General features: G+C 50.1%; 2 pseudogenes and 1 gene segment (V, D, J or C); all 3 read right to left on the bottom strand.

Moving 5' to 3' along the window:
* Positions 1-536: 536 nt before the first annotated feature.
* LOC149857695 (immunoglobulin lambda constant 1 pseudogene) lies at positions 537-4,265 on the bottom strand (annotated as a pseudogene). The gene is made up of 3 exons (XR_016444344.1): positions 4,230-4,265; positions 3,365-3,464; positions 537-1,097 (listed from the first exon to the last, which is right to left on the bottom strand). The product of XR_016444344.1 is annotated as an immunoglobulin lambda constant 1 pseudogene (transcript).
* A 3,049-nt stretch (positions 4,266-7,314) lies between these two features.
* On the bottom strand, positions 7,315-14,183 carry LOC149857694 (immunoglobulin lambda constant 1 pseudogene; annotated as a pseudogene). Its single transcript, XR_016444343.1, has 3 exons — positions 14,110-14,183; positions 10,545-10,645; positions 7,315-7,800 (listed from the first exon to the last, which is right to left on the bottom strand). The product of XR_016444343.1 is annotated as an immunoglobulin lambda constant 1 pseudogene (transcript).
* A 252-nt stretch (positions 14,184-14,435) lies between these two features.
* LOC149857693 (immunoglobulin lambda constant 1-like) lies at positions 14,436-15,026 on the bottom strand (the record flags this gene model as incomplete). The annotated part of the segment is given in 1 exon segment: positions 14,436-15,026. A coding segment is annotated over 1 exon segment (336 nt), but the record flags the coding sequence as incomplete, so codon positions are not given.
* Between the last annotated feature and the right edge of the window lie 889 nt (positions 15,027-15,915).

Genomic DNA, 15,915 nt, shown 5'->3' with positions numbered 1-15,915 from the left:
CTTCAGAAATAAGTGACTGAGAGGTACAAACATTAGATGATTTAAACAGATGATGATGTTATAGATTTTGTTTGTGTTGTGCAATCGGGTACATGCAGAGGTTTGTTCTCCTACCCTTGCTTGTGTGGAGGAGGTGACCGCTCCCTTGGGGCTTAGTTTCTTCAACCTCAGCAATATGATGAAGAAGAGCAAAATTTGGTTTTGGGCAGTTAAGCAATAGTACTTTTTGGCGGGTAGTGTAACTAGGAGGATATTAAAAAGCTAGGTCTGGATTCAGTCTCAGTTCAGTTCAATGTTGGCTCCTGTATGCCTTGCAAAGAATGATATCCCCATGCAATGGTTTATGATTCTTATAGAATTACTTTTGTTGAATAGCTAAGAGAGTAATGCAGAGATTTGTGTGCAAACTGATGAAGCCTTGGAAGGTAAAAGTATGTTTTATTGGTAGGTAATGTAAGTAGCTAAAATAAAGTCACTCCTGGTAAAAGGGACAGAAGAAATTCAACTCTTTATAGACACTGTAATATTTAACAGCTTCTGGTTTTATTAATATTGTACCAAGTCTGCATCAGAGACTAAAACAAGAAAAGTATTTGCAGGGAATGTGGAGTGGGGAGAGCAGTGGATACAAAGCAGGGATCAGAGACATCTACAAAGCAGCCCCAAATAAAACAGGAAGGGGATTTGCTGAAAATCAGCATTAGGACGTTCCCAGAGGATCCCAACTCTCCACTGGCTGAGACGGGAACCGGCCGAGCCCTCTGGGGCTGCGGGTTAAGAGCACTCCGATCTCTTCAGGGTCTTGTCCGTGCTCTTCCCGTCGTGCGTCACCAGACAGGTGTAGCTCTCGTGGCTCTTCCACTCGGAGGCGCTCAGCTTCAGGTAGCTGCTGGCCATGTACTGGTTGTTGCTCTGTTTGGCCGGCTTGGTGGTCTCCACTCCACTGGTGATGGGGGCGCCATCAGCTTTCCAGGTGACCTGGACCGAGCCGGGGTAAAAGTTGTCCATCAGACACACCAGCGTGGCCTTGCTCTGGCTGCTGAGCTCTTCCGAGGATGGAGGGAAGAGGTGGACGGTAGGAGAGGCCTTTGGCTGTCCTGCAAGGGCACAAGGGGGTCCAGAGTTAGGTTAAGTACAAATTAAAGAGGATTCAAATTCAGAACAAACCATCAAACCCCATGCAGAATATGTCTGTGTAAAGAGTCAGATGTATTTCTGACACACAAAGCCCGCCCAAAGCGATGTCTCCTAGACTATGAGAGAGACAGTCTTGTGTGATGTTAGGGTTTCATGGAGAGGCTGCAGGTCTTCCCGTGAAGAGCTCTGAGTGGGTGCAGAGCAGGTCCAGGCATTGCTATTGCACAGAGTCAACCTTTGGGCACAAAGTCCTGAGCATTAGGACGCTTTGGATCTGTTCCCACTCTGTCCCACACCTCCTTTATGACCCTTGCTAAGATGTGAAGATCTAATACAGGTCATTCAACAGTGAAGTGTTTCTACATGAACACTCACAAGAAGAACTCGTCTTCCCTCTGCCCCTTCCTCTGTCCCCCCGCCACCACATCAACACCCAGGGCAAGCTGCATACACATGATGAAGGACAGTGGTAGCATATTTTGCGAAGTACTTCATTTAGAAATGGGAAAGCTGCTGCTGCAGCATTTTTTCTTGGACAATATATTGCTCATTCTTTTGGAGAAATTTTAAAGGGCCAAGACTGTACTTGTAGACATCCAAGTGTGTTTGGGACACTTGGAATCATATCGGTGGATCTACAGAAACACTGAAGGAAAGCTTTTCCTCAGTGAAAGATCCTATGAAAGGGGGCTCTAACCACGCGTATAAGGTTTATTAAATATACTGTAGAAGTTTCTACAGAAAGAGAATTGAGGGCTTTTAAATTTATCATTCTGTAGCTGGGACTAGAGCCCTATTAAAGTCTGCCTGGTGGGTTCTAAAGTAATGAGACAATGGAAATGCCTCAACAACACTCAGACTTTTCTGCTAACCGTTAACTCTGATGGTTAGCACCTGGCTAAGAAACCGGCTTGTTCAGCAGCGTGAGTAAGGAACCGCCTGGTCCCCTGCCCTTGGCTGTGCCAAGAGTCTGAGCGACGCAGAAGGGCTGTGTGACTCCAGCAGGTCACACACTGGCTAGTCCGGTCTGTAGCAGAGTCCTGCCGGCCGGGACACAATTGGTGCAGCCTGCCCAGCGCTTTTCCTCGGTTCTCAAAACTGACATTTTCCCTGGGTTTTGGGACTCAATCCCTTGCTCCTTCCTCAAGTCAGGTGAAATCCCTGACAACTGGGAGGTTCTGTGGGAGAGATCTCCAGGGTCCTGAGAAAACCCATTGCTACAGTCACTCTCAAGCAAAGGAAGGGTAAAATAGTGGTATTCTGTTACTGTCATGAGAGCTACACCTGTTAACACCACAGGAGAACCCAGCTCTGGATTTTAACTGGAAGAACATTATTACTCTTATTACTTAGTCATATAAGCAATATTTCAAATCCTGTTTTCCCTTTAATCCCTGTTCACAGAAGATCTGGTATTTAGCTAAATGCGATTTGGTCAGATAAAGGGTCAGTTTTTCATGGAAGTGTTAGTTCTGGTAATAAAGCCCAAAGGAAAAGCTTCAGTTAAAAGTTTCCAAAAATCCTGACGTTTTACCTGCTTGAAATTTGGCTACCAGCGTGCTCACGGTCAATAGATAATAGGGTTCTGTTTATAGGGCAAGCCAGCATTTTTGGCAGTATTTTTCTGCAAAATTATGGACATTACCAATAATTTTGGAGAAAAATATTATTTGGGACAAGCTCTCAGAGAAGGGTCTTTTCACACTGTCTCTAAGAAATCAGATTTGAAGTCACCAAGGATGGATTATGCTTTGTGTCCCATTACATCTGCAGGGATCATGCTCCCGTAGTACAGGAGGTTTGGATGAGATTTGGGGCAGCTTGGGAGAAGACGACAAAGTCCTGTCACTTCACTGCGTGACTGAGACTCCAGCTCTTGAGTTCTCTCAGTAGCACAAAGTGTGGCACCACTGGATACCATATTTTCATTCAGGGTCTAATTCTGGGTTCTTATAATGAGGATATGGGGAAAGAATTGGGATCAATCTCTTGGAACAAAATCAAGAAATTATTCTGCGTCCCCTCAAAAATAAAATCCATCCTGGCCCATGAATACCCTGCTCTGACCATCCAGCAGTCAAACATTTTTCATAGCACGGTGTTAAGAGTCATATATGAAAGGAAAGGAGACCCCAGAGTGAAGACGGAGAAAGACAGGAAAAATAACATAAAAATCTCACAGTAAGGTGATGGAGAAGGAATGGCTGAGAGTAATTCAGTGACTTACCGAGGACAGTCAGCTGGGTTCCTCTTCCGAAGACATACCACAGTGACACATGGCTGTACAAAAACCAGTCCCAGCTCGATGGCAGGACAGGGCACTGCCACTGCACGCACAAGAAGAAAGCTGGAGCGCGGTAGCTTCCGGTGTCTCCTCCGAGGGCATCAGTTGATTGTTGTGGAGCAATGCTTCATAGGAGCGGCCAGTCAGCTGCTCAGATCCTCCAAGGATAGAGGCTGCAGAAGGACCTGGAGAGCCGTGTGCTCTGCAGCGACGTCTGCGTGGGGTCCCACTGTTTTTGCATCCTCAACACATGCATGACCCACATGTGCTACAGTAGATGAAGCTCATGGAGAACCAGAACCAGTGGTGGTGGGTAGTGGGTACAGCTGGGCTGTCTGCATGGTGGTTCACCACTGCTTGTTGCTCAGCTACACCCAACTGGGGGTGGTGGGTGGCAGTTTTAGGGAATCTGAGTTTTGGTGCCCTGTGAGATTAAATACACCCATATGTAACGCTGGTGGAATTACCCCAGGAAGAGTTCCCTGTCCTATGTCACAACTGACCATGCTCAATAGCCTATTCAATGTAGCTGAAAGCCATATTTCTATACGCCCAAAGCCCACGCCTCTGGAAATGCTAAGCTCAGTAAAAGACATATGTAATGTAAAAATGATGTCATGTTGGCTAACAAATGTGAGCAAAGAGCCATATCTAGAACTGATCAAGACAATGTGCTGCTGTGGCAGTATGGAGCTGCCTTCTCTCCCTAGGTATGGCAAGCTTAGGCTGGCCCTCGCTCGCTCGCTCCCTTATTTTACCTGAGCCAGAGCAGCAGAGGGTCAGGGAGGCGGTGGTTCCTCAGGGTTACCGTGCACCTGGTAGATGTTGTATCATGGCCTCCCATGTTTGCGTGAACTTGACTCATGCAGCATAGGACTCAATGTTAGGTTGTCAGTGGAACAGTTCATCGGTGTCCACGTGCCATGACCCGAATTGCTGTCACGCTCTATCTGTGCCTTGGTGGAGGAATGTCTTGCAGGTGAGCCTACAGGTACTCCAGGAACTAAGAGCCCATCCAGGGTCTTGAACTCTCGGTGCTTTGCCTGTGCATCACACGGGTTGTCTGTATCAAGAAATGCTGCAACCCCAGGTGGTAGCGATATGTCACAGAGGTACCAAGACCAGGCATATTTGCTCTGCCAGCATCTAGAAGACCTCCAGGGGGGTCTGTCAACAGCACTAAGATATTAGCCCCTGCCATCCAGCACGCTCACTGAATACATTGCATTTCCGAGCTCTTTCCAAGACTTGACCCAGAGCTGTCTGCCTGAGCCGCGGTGCATGACAGGCCCGCCACTACTGTCTTCTGCAGATCAGGGAAGCAGCTCGTTGCCTGAGTCCCAGCAAAGCATGGACCTGTAAGAAAGCTGGCAGCAAAGGCATCCCCAGTAAAGATCTGGGCTGTGAGGTCTCTCCAGGCTCAGCTGCTTGCTTATAGATGAAGCTTGAGCACTGGACCATCTCCCTGAGTATAAATAGGAACTGGTCTTAGGAGCTCCTGGGGTTTCTCATCTCAGCAGGCTGAACAGATTAATTGTAGCAGGTGAATTTCCAAATGGGGGGCAGTAATTGGAGCCCAGGCTCAGGTGCTGTGTTTTAGGGCTGATTCCTGCTCTGACTGAAGTCCTAGGAAGGCCCCATGAGTCCAGTGGTGCAGGGTCAGACCACTGTGGAAGAGCATTGACATGTTAGAGCCAACATCCAGGCACGTGCTAACACACAGACCCACACACAACTGTCAGGGCCCTCTTAGGAAATTCCAGTCCAAACCAGAAATGCAGGAGGTGATAAATCTCTTGTGTCTGGACTTTCAAGGTGAGCGCAGTGCTCAGTCTCGTGGACTGTGAGAGTTTTGAACCAGAGTGAAGCAGGACTGGCAAGCACCTCCGGAGGTCATCTAGTCCAACCTCCTGCCTAAGGCAGGACCATCCCTGTCCAAACCATGGTATACAAATCCATTGATTGGGGTTGGGCACCTTATGTGCCTGGCTTTGAAGCTCCCAGTTTCTCTTATTTACCCCTCTTCCATGTGCACAGATTCAATGGACAGCACAAGCTTAGAACAACGCGCCCTGTTTATAACATGCCCCAGCTCTCAGTCTGCTCAGTGGGAGCCAAATTATTCATTATTACCAGATAAGAAATGGAGGAACCAAACTGTGACACCCTCTCGCCATGAACTCCCCCTCTCAGCTCTATGGGGTTCAGCGTCATGAGGCTGTACTGGGGATGAGCAACACAACTCCTCCTGGGCAACGATTAGCTGTCAAATGGCAGTCAAGCCTCAGCACTTAGGTGGATGCTGTGCTGGGAATGCTGTTCCTACTGAGAGGCCTTATTTCATGGCACGCACCCTAGGAAATCTTTGGATTCAGCATCATTAAGCCACTAATCTGGACAAAACAGCTCTTTCAACCCATGAGGGTTCCCTCAGTGTCTGTGCACCCAGTCTGAGATCCTGCTTTCCCAGGGCCACTCCTGGGGCAGGACAACCCTCCCTTTCGTCCCTGACATTGTGTGGAGGCACAGACTAGAACTGAATGACTTTGCATCAGAAGTAATGTGCCCAAAAGCCAGCTGGGGCCATGGCCTAGGTCTGCAGTGACTGGCTCAGTGTTAGCTCACAGAGAGTAGAAATGGGAGAGGCTGAAAACGCGCCCCCCCCTCCTGCCTTCTGTCCCCATTGCCAACAAGGCTGGCTCAGGGCACAAAACGAGTCATGGAGGAAACATCAGGGCCTGGGCTAGAACTGGGTGTTGAACTAGGACAAGGGGCCTACGTGTGATGTCAGCCACTGGTTTCCTGCAGCGGGATGGATGGATGGCCCCATGTTGCCCTGATAAATGGGCTTGACTTGAATTCCTGCCTCCCTGGTGCTTTTTTCTTTCTGGGTGCAACTCCAGGCTCCTGCCCAAGGCCTGTGCAGTGCTGACACCCTGCACCATACGTGGCTCCTGGCTTCATGTGACCAGCGTGCCCACGGGGACGTCCTCCCCGAGGAGTCCCACTGCTGGCTGAACACCTTCCCCTTGTGTGTGGGGGCTGCGGGGGTTGGACCCTAAGGAAGTGGAAGACTGCCCTGTCCTGTCGGCTGACCCTGCAGCACAAGCAGTGACACCTCATGAGCCAAGGGCCACGGGGCTGTGCATTAGTCTCTTTTTTCATAGGTCCATGGACTCGTGGATCTTAGGAGCATAGTTAGGGCTAAAACTGCATGTTGGTCTCCCCTTTTAGCTGTACTGGATGTCTAGGCTTGTGAGGGCTGAGGGAATCAGTTATGATCCATTCCCTCTTGCGCTGGGTGAGCAGGGTTTCTGCTGAGATGTGCCTGTGGGATGAGGCTTGGGACACATGGACCTGGACTCCAGATCTCACAATAAGCAACTCCATTACACGAGTCTCCCACCTGATGACAGCTGCTTCCCCAGAGGGAAACCCAGGGCTGTTTGGGACAAGACAGGACCCTGCATCCCCTGTGCTCCCTGCTCCGAGTCTCAGCTGATGGGCAAAGACCTCAGGAGAGTTGCAGTTAATTCCCCCAGCTGAGGATCTGGCTCCTGGTTTGAAAATGTGGATCTGGTGTTCCTCACAGGCTCCTACACTGCACGTATGGCTGGAAAGAATCCGTGAAACCAAAACCTGGTGGTAATCTGTTTGAGATTTGGCTCTTAGAAAACAGGCTCCTGGCTAAATCAGCGTCCATCATTTATTGTAAGAACATGGAAACTTGGACAGCTCTTACAAAAGTTCGCAAGGGTCAGAGATGTTCATACAGACACAGGGAGAGTTGAATGTTTCTGATTTTATTAATATATAACAAGGCTGCATGAGAGACTAAAACAGGAATGACATGTGCGGGGAATGCAGAGAGGTGAGGCTAGGGGGTGGATACATGGGAACAGTGACGGGGATTGGCTAAGGTCGCCACATGAAATAAGAAATACAGTTGCTGGAAATCAGCATTCAGGCGATACTACAGAAGGGTCCCAACTCCTCAGGGATCCCAGCTCTCTACTGGCTGAGACGGGGACCGGCCGAGCCCTCTGGGGCTGCGGGTTAAGAGCACTCCGATCTCTTCAGGGTCTTGTCCGTGCTCTTCCCGTCGTGCGTCACCAGACAGGTGTAGCTCTCGTGGCTCTTCCACTCGGAGGCGCTCAGCTTCAGGTAGCTGCTGGCCATGTACTGGTTGTTGCTCTGTTTGGCCGGCTTGGTGGTCTCTACTCCACTGGTGATGGGGGCGCCATCAGCTTTCCAGGTGACCTGGACCGAGCCGGGGTAAAAGTTGTCCATCAGACACACCAGCGTGGCCTTGCTCTGGCTGCTGAGCTCTTCCGAGGACGGAGGGAAGAGGTGGACGGTAGGAGAGGCCTTTGGCTGTCCTGCAAGAGAACAAGGGGGTCCAGAGTTAGGTTAAGTACAAATTAAAGAGGATTGAAATTCAGAACAAACCATCAAACCCCATGCAGAATATGTCTGTGTAAAGAGTCAGATGTATTTCTGACACACACAGCCCGCCCAATGCGATGTCTCCTAGACTATGAGAAAGACAGTCTTGTGTGATGTTAGGGTTTCACAGAGAGGCTGCAGGTCTTCCCGTGAAGAGCTCTGAGTGGGTGCAGAACAGGTCCAGGCATTGCTATTACACAGAGTCAACCTTTGGGCACAAAGTCCTGAGCATTAGGACGCTTTGCATCTGTTCCCACTCTGTCCCACACCTCCTTTATGACCCTTGCTAAGATGTGAAGATCTAATACAGGTCATTCAACAGTGAAGTGTTTCTGCATGAACACTCACAAGAACAACTCGTCTTCCCTCTGCCCCTTCCTCTGTCCCCCGCCACCACATCAACACCCAGGGCAAGCCGCATACACATACACACAAGTAATGAGACACTGACTAACCAAAGGACGGGGCAGCTTGTTCTTCCTGGCGCTATTATTAGAACCTGGAAAGCATCTTTAAACTTTGTTAAGTAGAGTATGTTTGGGCCATTGGATTTGGAAATTTCCTTAAAGCCTAAGCTGTACTTTTGGAGTTTCAAATATGTGCCCAGGGCACTGAGAGCCATGCCAATGATATCAGAGAGATGTGAGGAACCTCTTTTTTAGATAGAAAGTAACATTAAATGCAGTTGTAGGGAACAGAAGGGATAGTAGACACATCTGTTTTTGGACATTTATAAGCCTTTGTAGAAAAATTCAGTGTCTCTATAGAAATGAAAGAGACTTTTTTCATAGTAGTTAAAAAAAAAAAAATGTATAGCAAAGATAAATTCTCCATTCTACAAGGTAGGTAAAATTTACTGTAGCATTAGCATTGTCCAGTAACCTCTTAATTTCTGAGAATCGTTAACTCTAGTGACTAGCACCTGGCTAAGGAATCAACTTCTACGACGCCCTGCTTCTCATTCTGTGCGCTGAATAGTTCATCTCCCACCCCTTCCCCATGCTCTGAGCTTCTCAGACCCTCAGCGGAGTCATTCAGCATGTACAGACTGGCTGCCCAGGACCCTCTGCCTGGGACCCCACACTTAAGCAGCACCATTACTGCAGCCTCTGCCCAACGGAGTCTTTCAGCAGATTTCCCTATCCCTACTCCTGACCAACACGCTCCTGCGTGTCCTGCAAGGGAACAAGGGGGTTCAGTGTTAGGCAAAGTGAAATGCTAAAGAGGTTTGAGAAACAGAACAAACAAACTACCAGGCCCCATGAGAAATATGCCTGATCAGAGCTATATCTATTTCTGATGAGCGCAGTGCACCCAGTGCCATTTCTCACAGTCCGGGACTTGAGCAGTCTTATATGATGTCAGGTTTTCATGGGTAGGCTGCGGATACTCCTGCATAGAGCTCTGGATGGGGACCGAGCTGGAGACCTGATTTCTGCTTGTCTCTGCCCCGGGATAGCTGCATTTTTCATTTCTGCATCGCCACAATACAGAGGGTGTGACCAACTGCCTGTATAATGGCTTTTTTTTCAGGCCACTGAGGAAAAGTGCAGAACAGATTCAGGCACCTGGGCTTTTCTGACCCCATCCTCAGTCCCTGCTCCATGACACGGGAGGAAGGTTTGCCTGAGTAGACAGGGGAGGATTGACAGCATCAGGAAACATGCTCCAAAAAGGAGCTAGACTGCTTTGAAAACCTGAGTATCTGGCGCTCTGTTTTTCAAATGAAATGAGTATCTTGAACAACTCAACTTAGCAACAGATTCAAGAAACCAGTGTATTAATGACAATCCCAGGTGCATTAAAGATGAGTTTCCCAAGGAATAAGTCCTTGGGACGAAAGGTCTGGTTTTTCTAAAGAGGGAGGTTTATTTTTTTTCATTAGAAAACCAAACCCCTCCAAACATGACAATTTTCAGCTGAAACCCTGAACTGATGCTTCTTCCCCTCTGATTTACCACATCTTACCTGTAATTTTGTACATTCAGACTGCAAGTTGGATAGGTTTTGGACCTGGCGTTCTTTCAAATCAAAATCTCAAAAAATTTGAGAAACATTGATTTAACCCTCCCCACCTTTTATCTGTCATTTTACTCCTTTTAGTAAGACCCTATTTTCTGATCAATCCTATTCCTTTATATTTCCTTCAAAATACCTACAATAGACCATAACAGCAATTTAGATCTGATGAGCTACTACTCGTCCCGTACTTATGGGGGAGAAATGCGGTGGGATATCTTTGCGAACAGTGGAGTAAGTCTAATTTACAATGGCTCAGAAACTAGCACTTGGTTTCAGTCGCCTACTAACAAAATCTCAGTGTGATGAGAACTTTGCAATCCTTTGCAGGAAGGGGAACTGGACAGGTACGGATAAAGGACTAATGGGGGACCCTTAATAAACCTGGGCTGGGGGCAGACTGGGGGTTAGTTTCAGGGAGGAAAAAAAATACCAAAACTGTTAGTTGGTAAAACAAAATAAAGTTGAACCACAGCATATATCGAACTGGCTCTGACTAGCTAGTGAGATTAAACGTTGCAGATGGACAGCAATTATGAATGGAGGAAGAGAAATCCCAAGCCTAAAACAGAGATGGTGAAAAAGAGGAAAAAAGATGATGACAATCTCACGTTAATGCGGTGGAGAAGAAATGCTGGAGAGAAATTCAGGGACTTACCAAGGACGGTCAGCTGGGTTCCTGCTCCGAACACCCACCACAGTGATGCATGGCTGTACAAAAACCAGTCCCAGCTCGATGGCAGGGAGAGGGCACTGCCACTGCACATGCCAAGCAACACAAGGTGCAGGACAGCGTCAGGTGGCCCCCATTAAACGATGGTTGATCCATGTGGAGAAGCTCAAGTAGAGGAGGCTGAGTGAAGATCCACTGGGACGTGAGAGGAAGGAGTGCTCCTGGCCTCGCAACCGCCGACACGAGGCGGGAAATGATGGTCCCTCTTGGAAGGCTGTGGGTCACGATGTGTGCTGATTCCTGGGTCCTCCACAATCCTCTTTAGTGACCTTGTGCATGTGACTTGAGGTCTCTGCCTCGGGCCCCCATCTGTAGCATGGGGCTGCTCTGCCCGCCTCCCACCATTGCTGTAAGGATGAACTCCTTGGTGCCTGTGAGCTGCTCTGGTGCTCCAGGGAGAGGGGGCATAGAAACACCAAGAAGGCTGTGGGCCCTGCACCTGCTTCCAAATGGGAATGTCCCTGTCCCTGTGCCCCCAGTGCACCCACAGCCTGTGGGTCTGCATGTCCTGCCATGGGCAGCATTGGCTTGTGGGGCCGTGTTGTGGGGGCTGTGCGGAGCGGGGCTGCTTGCCTGGTGGTTTTCTACTGTCCGCGGGTCAGTCCTGCCTCTGATCAGAGCAGTGGTTGGGGGTTGGCTCGGGGGCACAATAGTTTCTCTCCTCATTGATGCACTTATCCTGCAAGACCAACTTAATCCCCAAATTAATTCTAGCTCTGTCGACACCATTAGCCAGGACACGCTGGGGCCCGGAGGCTGTCAGAACTGGATGCCTTGAGTGGTTGACATGGCATACCCGAGGAACATGGATAAATACCCTCCATACTGTATATCCCTTCATTTCTGGGAAAAGTACAAAGCATCTGTCTGAATGCCCCTGTGCTCCAGTTCATACCCCACCAACACGTGTGTACAGACTGCCAGGTCTGATGAGTCGGGCCCTGCAGGTGTCTAGATCAGGTATGATCAGAGCCATATGCTACCATAGTCGATTGGTGGGATACTGGTACTATTTCTGCCACTGTTAATGAAAAGGTATGTCCTCTCCTTGGTCACTTGGTCTTACCTCGTTTGGAGGGTCAGAAGTTATCAGGAGTGAGGTGGTTCCTCAGAGTCGCAAGGCACAGCTGTCCCTGCACAGGCTGTATTGTGGTGTCCTGCGCTCCAAATAGCTGGCCCTGTGTGCAGTGCAAAGCTCCTCACTGGAAATTTCAGTGGAACAGTTCGATGGTGTTCAAGGTCCATGAGGCATGACACCATGTGCCATGACACTCCCCTTGGGCCCCGGTGGTAGATGTGCGGCAGGTGAGACTGTGGAAGACGGGAGTCCATCCAGGTGCTCAGGATGACCGGTCCTTGCCATCATGCTAGTGGTTCTCGGCAGTCAGTGCTGATGCCCCTGTTGGTAGCAACAAAACGCAGCGGCGTTATCAATATGCAGCACAGCCAGCATCCAGCATCTTGGAGAGAGGAAGGCTTTCTTCCAGGAGCAGGACAGCAGCATTTGGCCTGGCCATTGAATGCGTAGTACCCAGCTCTGTTCAACACTCAGTCTGGTTTTCCCTCTCTCAGCTCAGGGCAGCAGCTCTGTTGTCTGGAGCCGAGCCTGGTGTGGACATGTGAGAAACCCACCAGCAAAGGCATCCCCAAGAAAGCTTAAGGTTGTGATCTCCATCCAGGCTGAGCTGCTTGGTTACACATGAAGCCTGAGCACTGGACCATCTCCCTGAGTATAAAGAGGAACTTCCATCATGAGCTTCTGGGGCCTCCTGTCTCAGCAGGGCCAAGAAGTGAATTGTGAGAGGGAATGAAGTTCCTAAGCCAGGGCAGTAACTGGAGCCCAGGATGAGGTGCTGTGCTCTGGGGCGAGGTTCCCGCTTTGGCTGAAGTCCTGGAAGGGCTCCCATGAAGGGAGTGGCTCAGGGTGAGACCTTAATTGAAATAGTGACATGTTAGAGTAGATGTCTAGGTGTGTGCTCACGCTCATGCACATGTTTGCAAGAGGAATGGGAGGGATGCTATGGAGCTTATTTCACTTATTTGCCCTGCGTTTTTCTTAGTGTCCTGTGGCCTCAGCCCTAGGCATGGGTGGGGGGAAGAAGTCACCTGGAAATGGGGTTGGAGGGTGGTGAATGGATGGATCGGTCAGGGAGTAAAAGGCAAAACAGTCTGGATGGGAGCAGTGGGTGCATCTGGAGGAACATCCCTGTGCGTGCGTGTCTGAGGGACAGAAGTGGACAGAAGTGCCCCAAAGACCGTTAGGCCTAGACTGTGAGTGCCACCAGTGGGTGAGCAGCATCCTGCCCCACAGCTGCACGAGGGCTCCTCACAGCCCACGTCCCTGCAGCCAGGAGAGCACTTCTTACTGCTCCTCGCATCGGTGCCCCAGTGTATGACATGGTGAGTGTGAGGGTGCAGGCAGGGATCTGGACCACACCTCACCGTGCATCAGCTCACGGGGTGGAAGGTAGGGGCATCTTAATGGAAGTCACAGGTGTCCTGAGCTTCAGTGGTCAGCCCCAAGACGGACCAGGCCTGTGGGAGATGCCAGCTGCAGGCTCTGCTTCCGAGGTGGGGCAGCCCCATGGAGCACCTTCTCCCCTTTGACCTCTGGGAAGGCACAGCCTGGACTTGAATGACCTGTTCTCAGACTCGGTGTGGTTCCTGGCAAGGCAAGGCCATAGCTGAGGTTCCCAGTGGCTGACTGAGCCTCGGTGGGCAAGGGACAGGAAAGCGAGAGCAGTTGCGGCAGGTTCAGATGGACGGGACGCAGCAGCACTGCTGGAGCCAGGCTTCAGCAAAGCATTGTGCTCCTGTGCAGGCTGCCTCCCGCAGCTTCCCTTTGCCTCCTGCGGGCCACGGGGGCTGGGGCCTCGGTACCGTGCTGGCTCAGGAGTGCCACAGCAAGCTGAGGCATGAGTCCCGGAGAAAGCCTCAGGGCCTGGAGTAGAACTGGGCACTGAATCGGGATGAGGGGCTATGCTTGAGCTCAGCCACTGCTTTGCATGGAGCAGGACACCACCGTGTAGCCTGAGATACTGAGACCTTGGACATTGCTGGAGCCAGACGACCACTGGGCCTTGGCGCAGGCTGCTGGAACCCAGAGCTCACCGCGAGATGCGGGGTTACAAGCTCCTCCTGCCATCTGAGAGCCTGTTAGCATAGGCTCCCCCCCACCGGGAGCTGAGGGCTCCTTCCCCTGAGAGAGGACAGTGCTCTCTGGTGTAAGGCAGGAACCGGCATCCCCCTGTGTTTGCTGCTGCGCTTGTGATGCGTACGTAGACGTGGACACCAGCAGCCTGAGAGCCTCAGCTGACTGTCGGGGCCGCGGTGCTCTGCCGCCCGTCCGGAGTCGGACGTTCCCATTCCCAGTGTGGCCTCAGGCTAAGGATGATAACTCCTGTGGTGCCCAGGGTCAGCCAAGAGCCAGGGGTGCCAATGGATTCAGGACTGCCCGAGTGGGATTGGGGCTGCACGTGGCTTTGCTCACCCTTTGTACGTGGGGCTGGCTAGGAGAACGCAGGCAGTGGGTGCCACCGTAGTGCTACTGCCCCGGCAGCTCATCGCACACTCAGCGTAACCCCGGTCCTGCCTGCTGCTGGCGTTTGGTACTTGGTGTATGACGAGACCCACCAACTCTTAAACCATATCGTGGATGGAAATCCTTTCTGAAATCATAACCTGAGGGGAATTGGTTTGGTGTTTGGCAACAAGGCTGAAGGCTGATCATTGTGCATCTTTTATTGCAGGACCATGGAACATTAGACCGTTTTTATAAATGTTTTAAAGGAGTAGAGAGGTTCATAAAGACACAGGGAGAGTTGAATGTTTCTGATTTTATTAATATCATACCAAGGCGGCATGGATGAGTAAAGCAGGACCGACACGTGCAGGAAATGCAGTGAGATAAGGGCATGGGATGGATACACGGGAATAAAGAGGTTTATAAAGGCATCCACAGAGGAAGGATTTCAGGAGAAATTGGACACTACAGAAGGATCCCAACTCCTCGGGGATCCCAGCTCTCTACTGGCTGAGACGGGGACCGGCCGAGCCCTCTGGGGCTGCGGGTTAAGAGCACTCCGATCTCTTCAGGGTCTTGTCCGTGCTCTTCCCGTCGTGCGTCACCAGACAGGTGTAGCTCTCGTGGCTCTTCCACTCGGAGGCGCTCAGCTTCAGGTAGCTGCTGGCCATGTACTGGTTGTTGCTCTGTTTGGCCGGCTTGGTGGTCTCCACTCCACTGGTGATGGGGGCGCCATCAGCTTTCCAGGTGACCTGGACCGAGCCGGGGTAAAAGTTGTCCATCAGACACACCAGCGTGGCCTTGCTCTGGCTGCTGAGCTCTTCCGAGGATGGAGGGAAGAGGTGGACGGTAGGAGAGGCCTTTGGCTGTCCTGCAAGAGAACAAGGGGGTCCAGAGTTAGGTTAAGTACAAATTAAAGAGGATTCAAATTCAGAACAAACCATCAAACCCCATGCAGAATATGTCTGTGTAAAGAGTCAGATGTATTTCTGACACACACAGCCCGCCCAATGCGATGTCTCCTAGACTATGAGAAAGACAGTCTTGTGTGATGTTAGGGTTTCACGGAGAGGCTGCAGGTCTTCCCGTGAAGAGCTCTGAGTGGGTGCAGAACAGGTCCAGGCATTGCTATTACACAGAGTCAACCTTTGGGGACAAAGTCCTGAGCATTAGGTCGCTTTGGATCTGTTCCCACTCTATCCCACACCTCCTTTATGACCCTTGCTAAGATGTGAAGATCTAATACAGGTCATTCAACAGTGAAGTGTTTCTACATGAACACTCACAAGAACAACTCGTCTTCCCTCTGCCCCTTCCTCTGTCCCCCCGCCACCACATCAACACCCAGGGCAAGCCGCATACACATACACACAAGTAATGAGACACTGACTAACCAAAGGACGGGGCAGCTTGTTCTTCCTGGCGCTATTATTAGAACCTGGAAAGCATCTTTAAACTTTGTTAAGTAGACAATATTTGGGCCATTGGATTTGGAAATTTCCTTAAAGCCTAAGCTGTACTTTTGGAGTTTCAAATATGTGCCCAGGGCACTGAGAGCCATGCCAATGATATCAGAGGGATGTGAGGAACCTCTTTTTTAGATAGAAAGTAACATTAAATGCAGTTGTAGGGAACAGAAGGGATAGTAGACACATCTGTTTTTGGACATTTATAAGCCTTTGTAGAAAGATTCAGTGTCTCTATGGAAATGAAAGAGACTTTTTTTTTTTTTTTTTTTTAGCTACTATGAAAATCTATAGCAAAGATAAATTC

Source organism: Crocodylus siamensis, chromosome 9 (genome assembly GCF_052110815.1).
Source record: "Crocodylus siamensis isolate JL-2025a chromosome 9, ASM5211081v1, whole genome shotgun sequence".
Lineage (NCBI taxonomy): Eukaryota > Metazoa > Chordata > Crocodylia > Crocodylidae > Crocodylus > Crocodylus siamensis.
The sequence above is the reverse complement of the archived record's forward strand: the minus strand, read 5'-3'. Positions and strand labels throughout refer to the sequence as shown.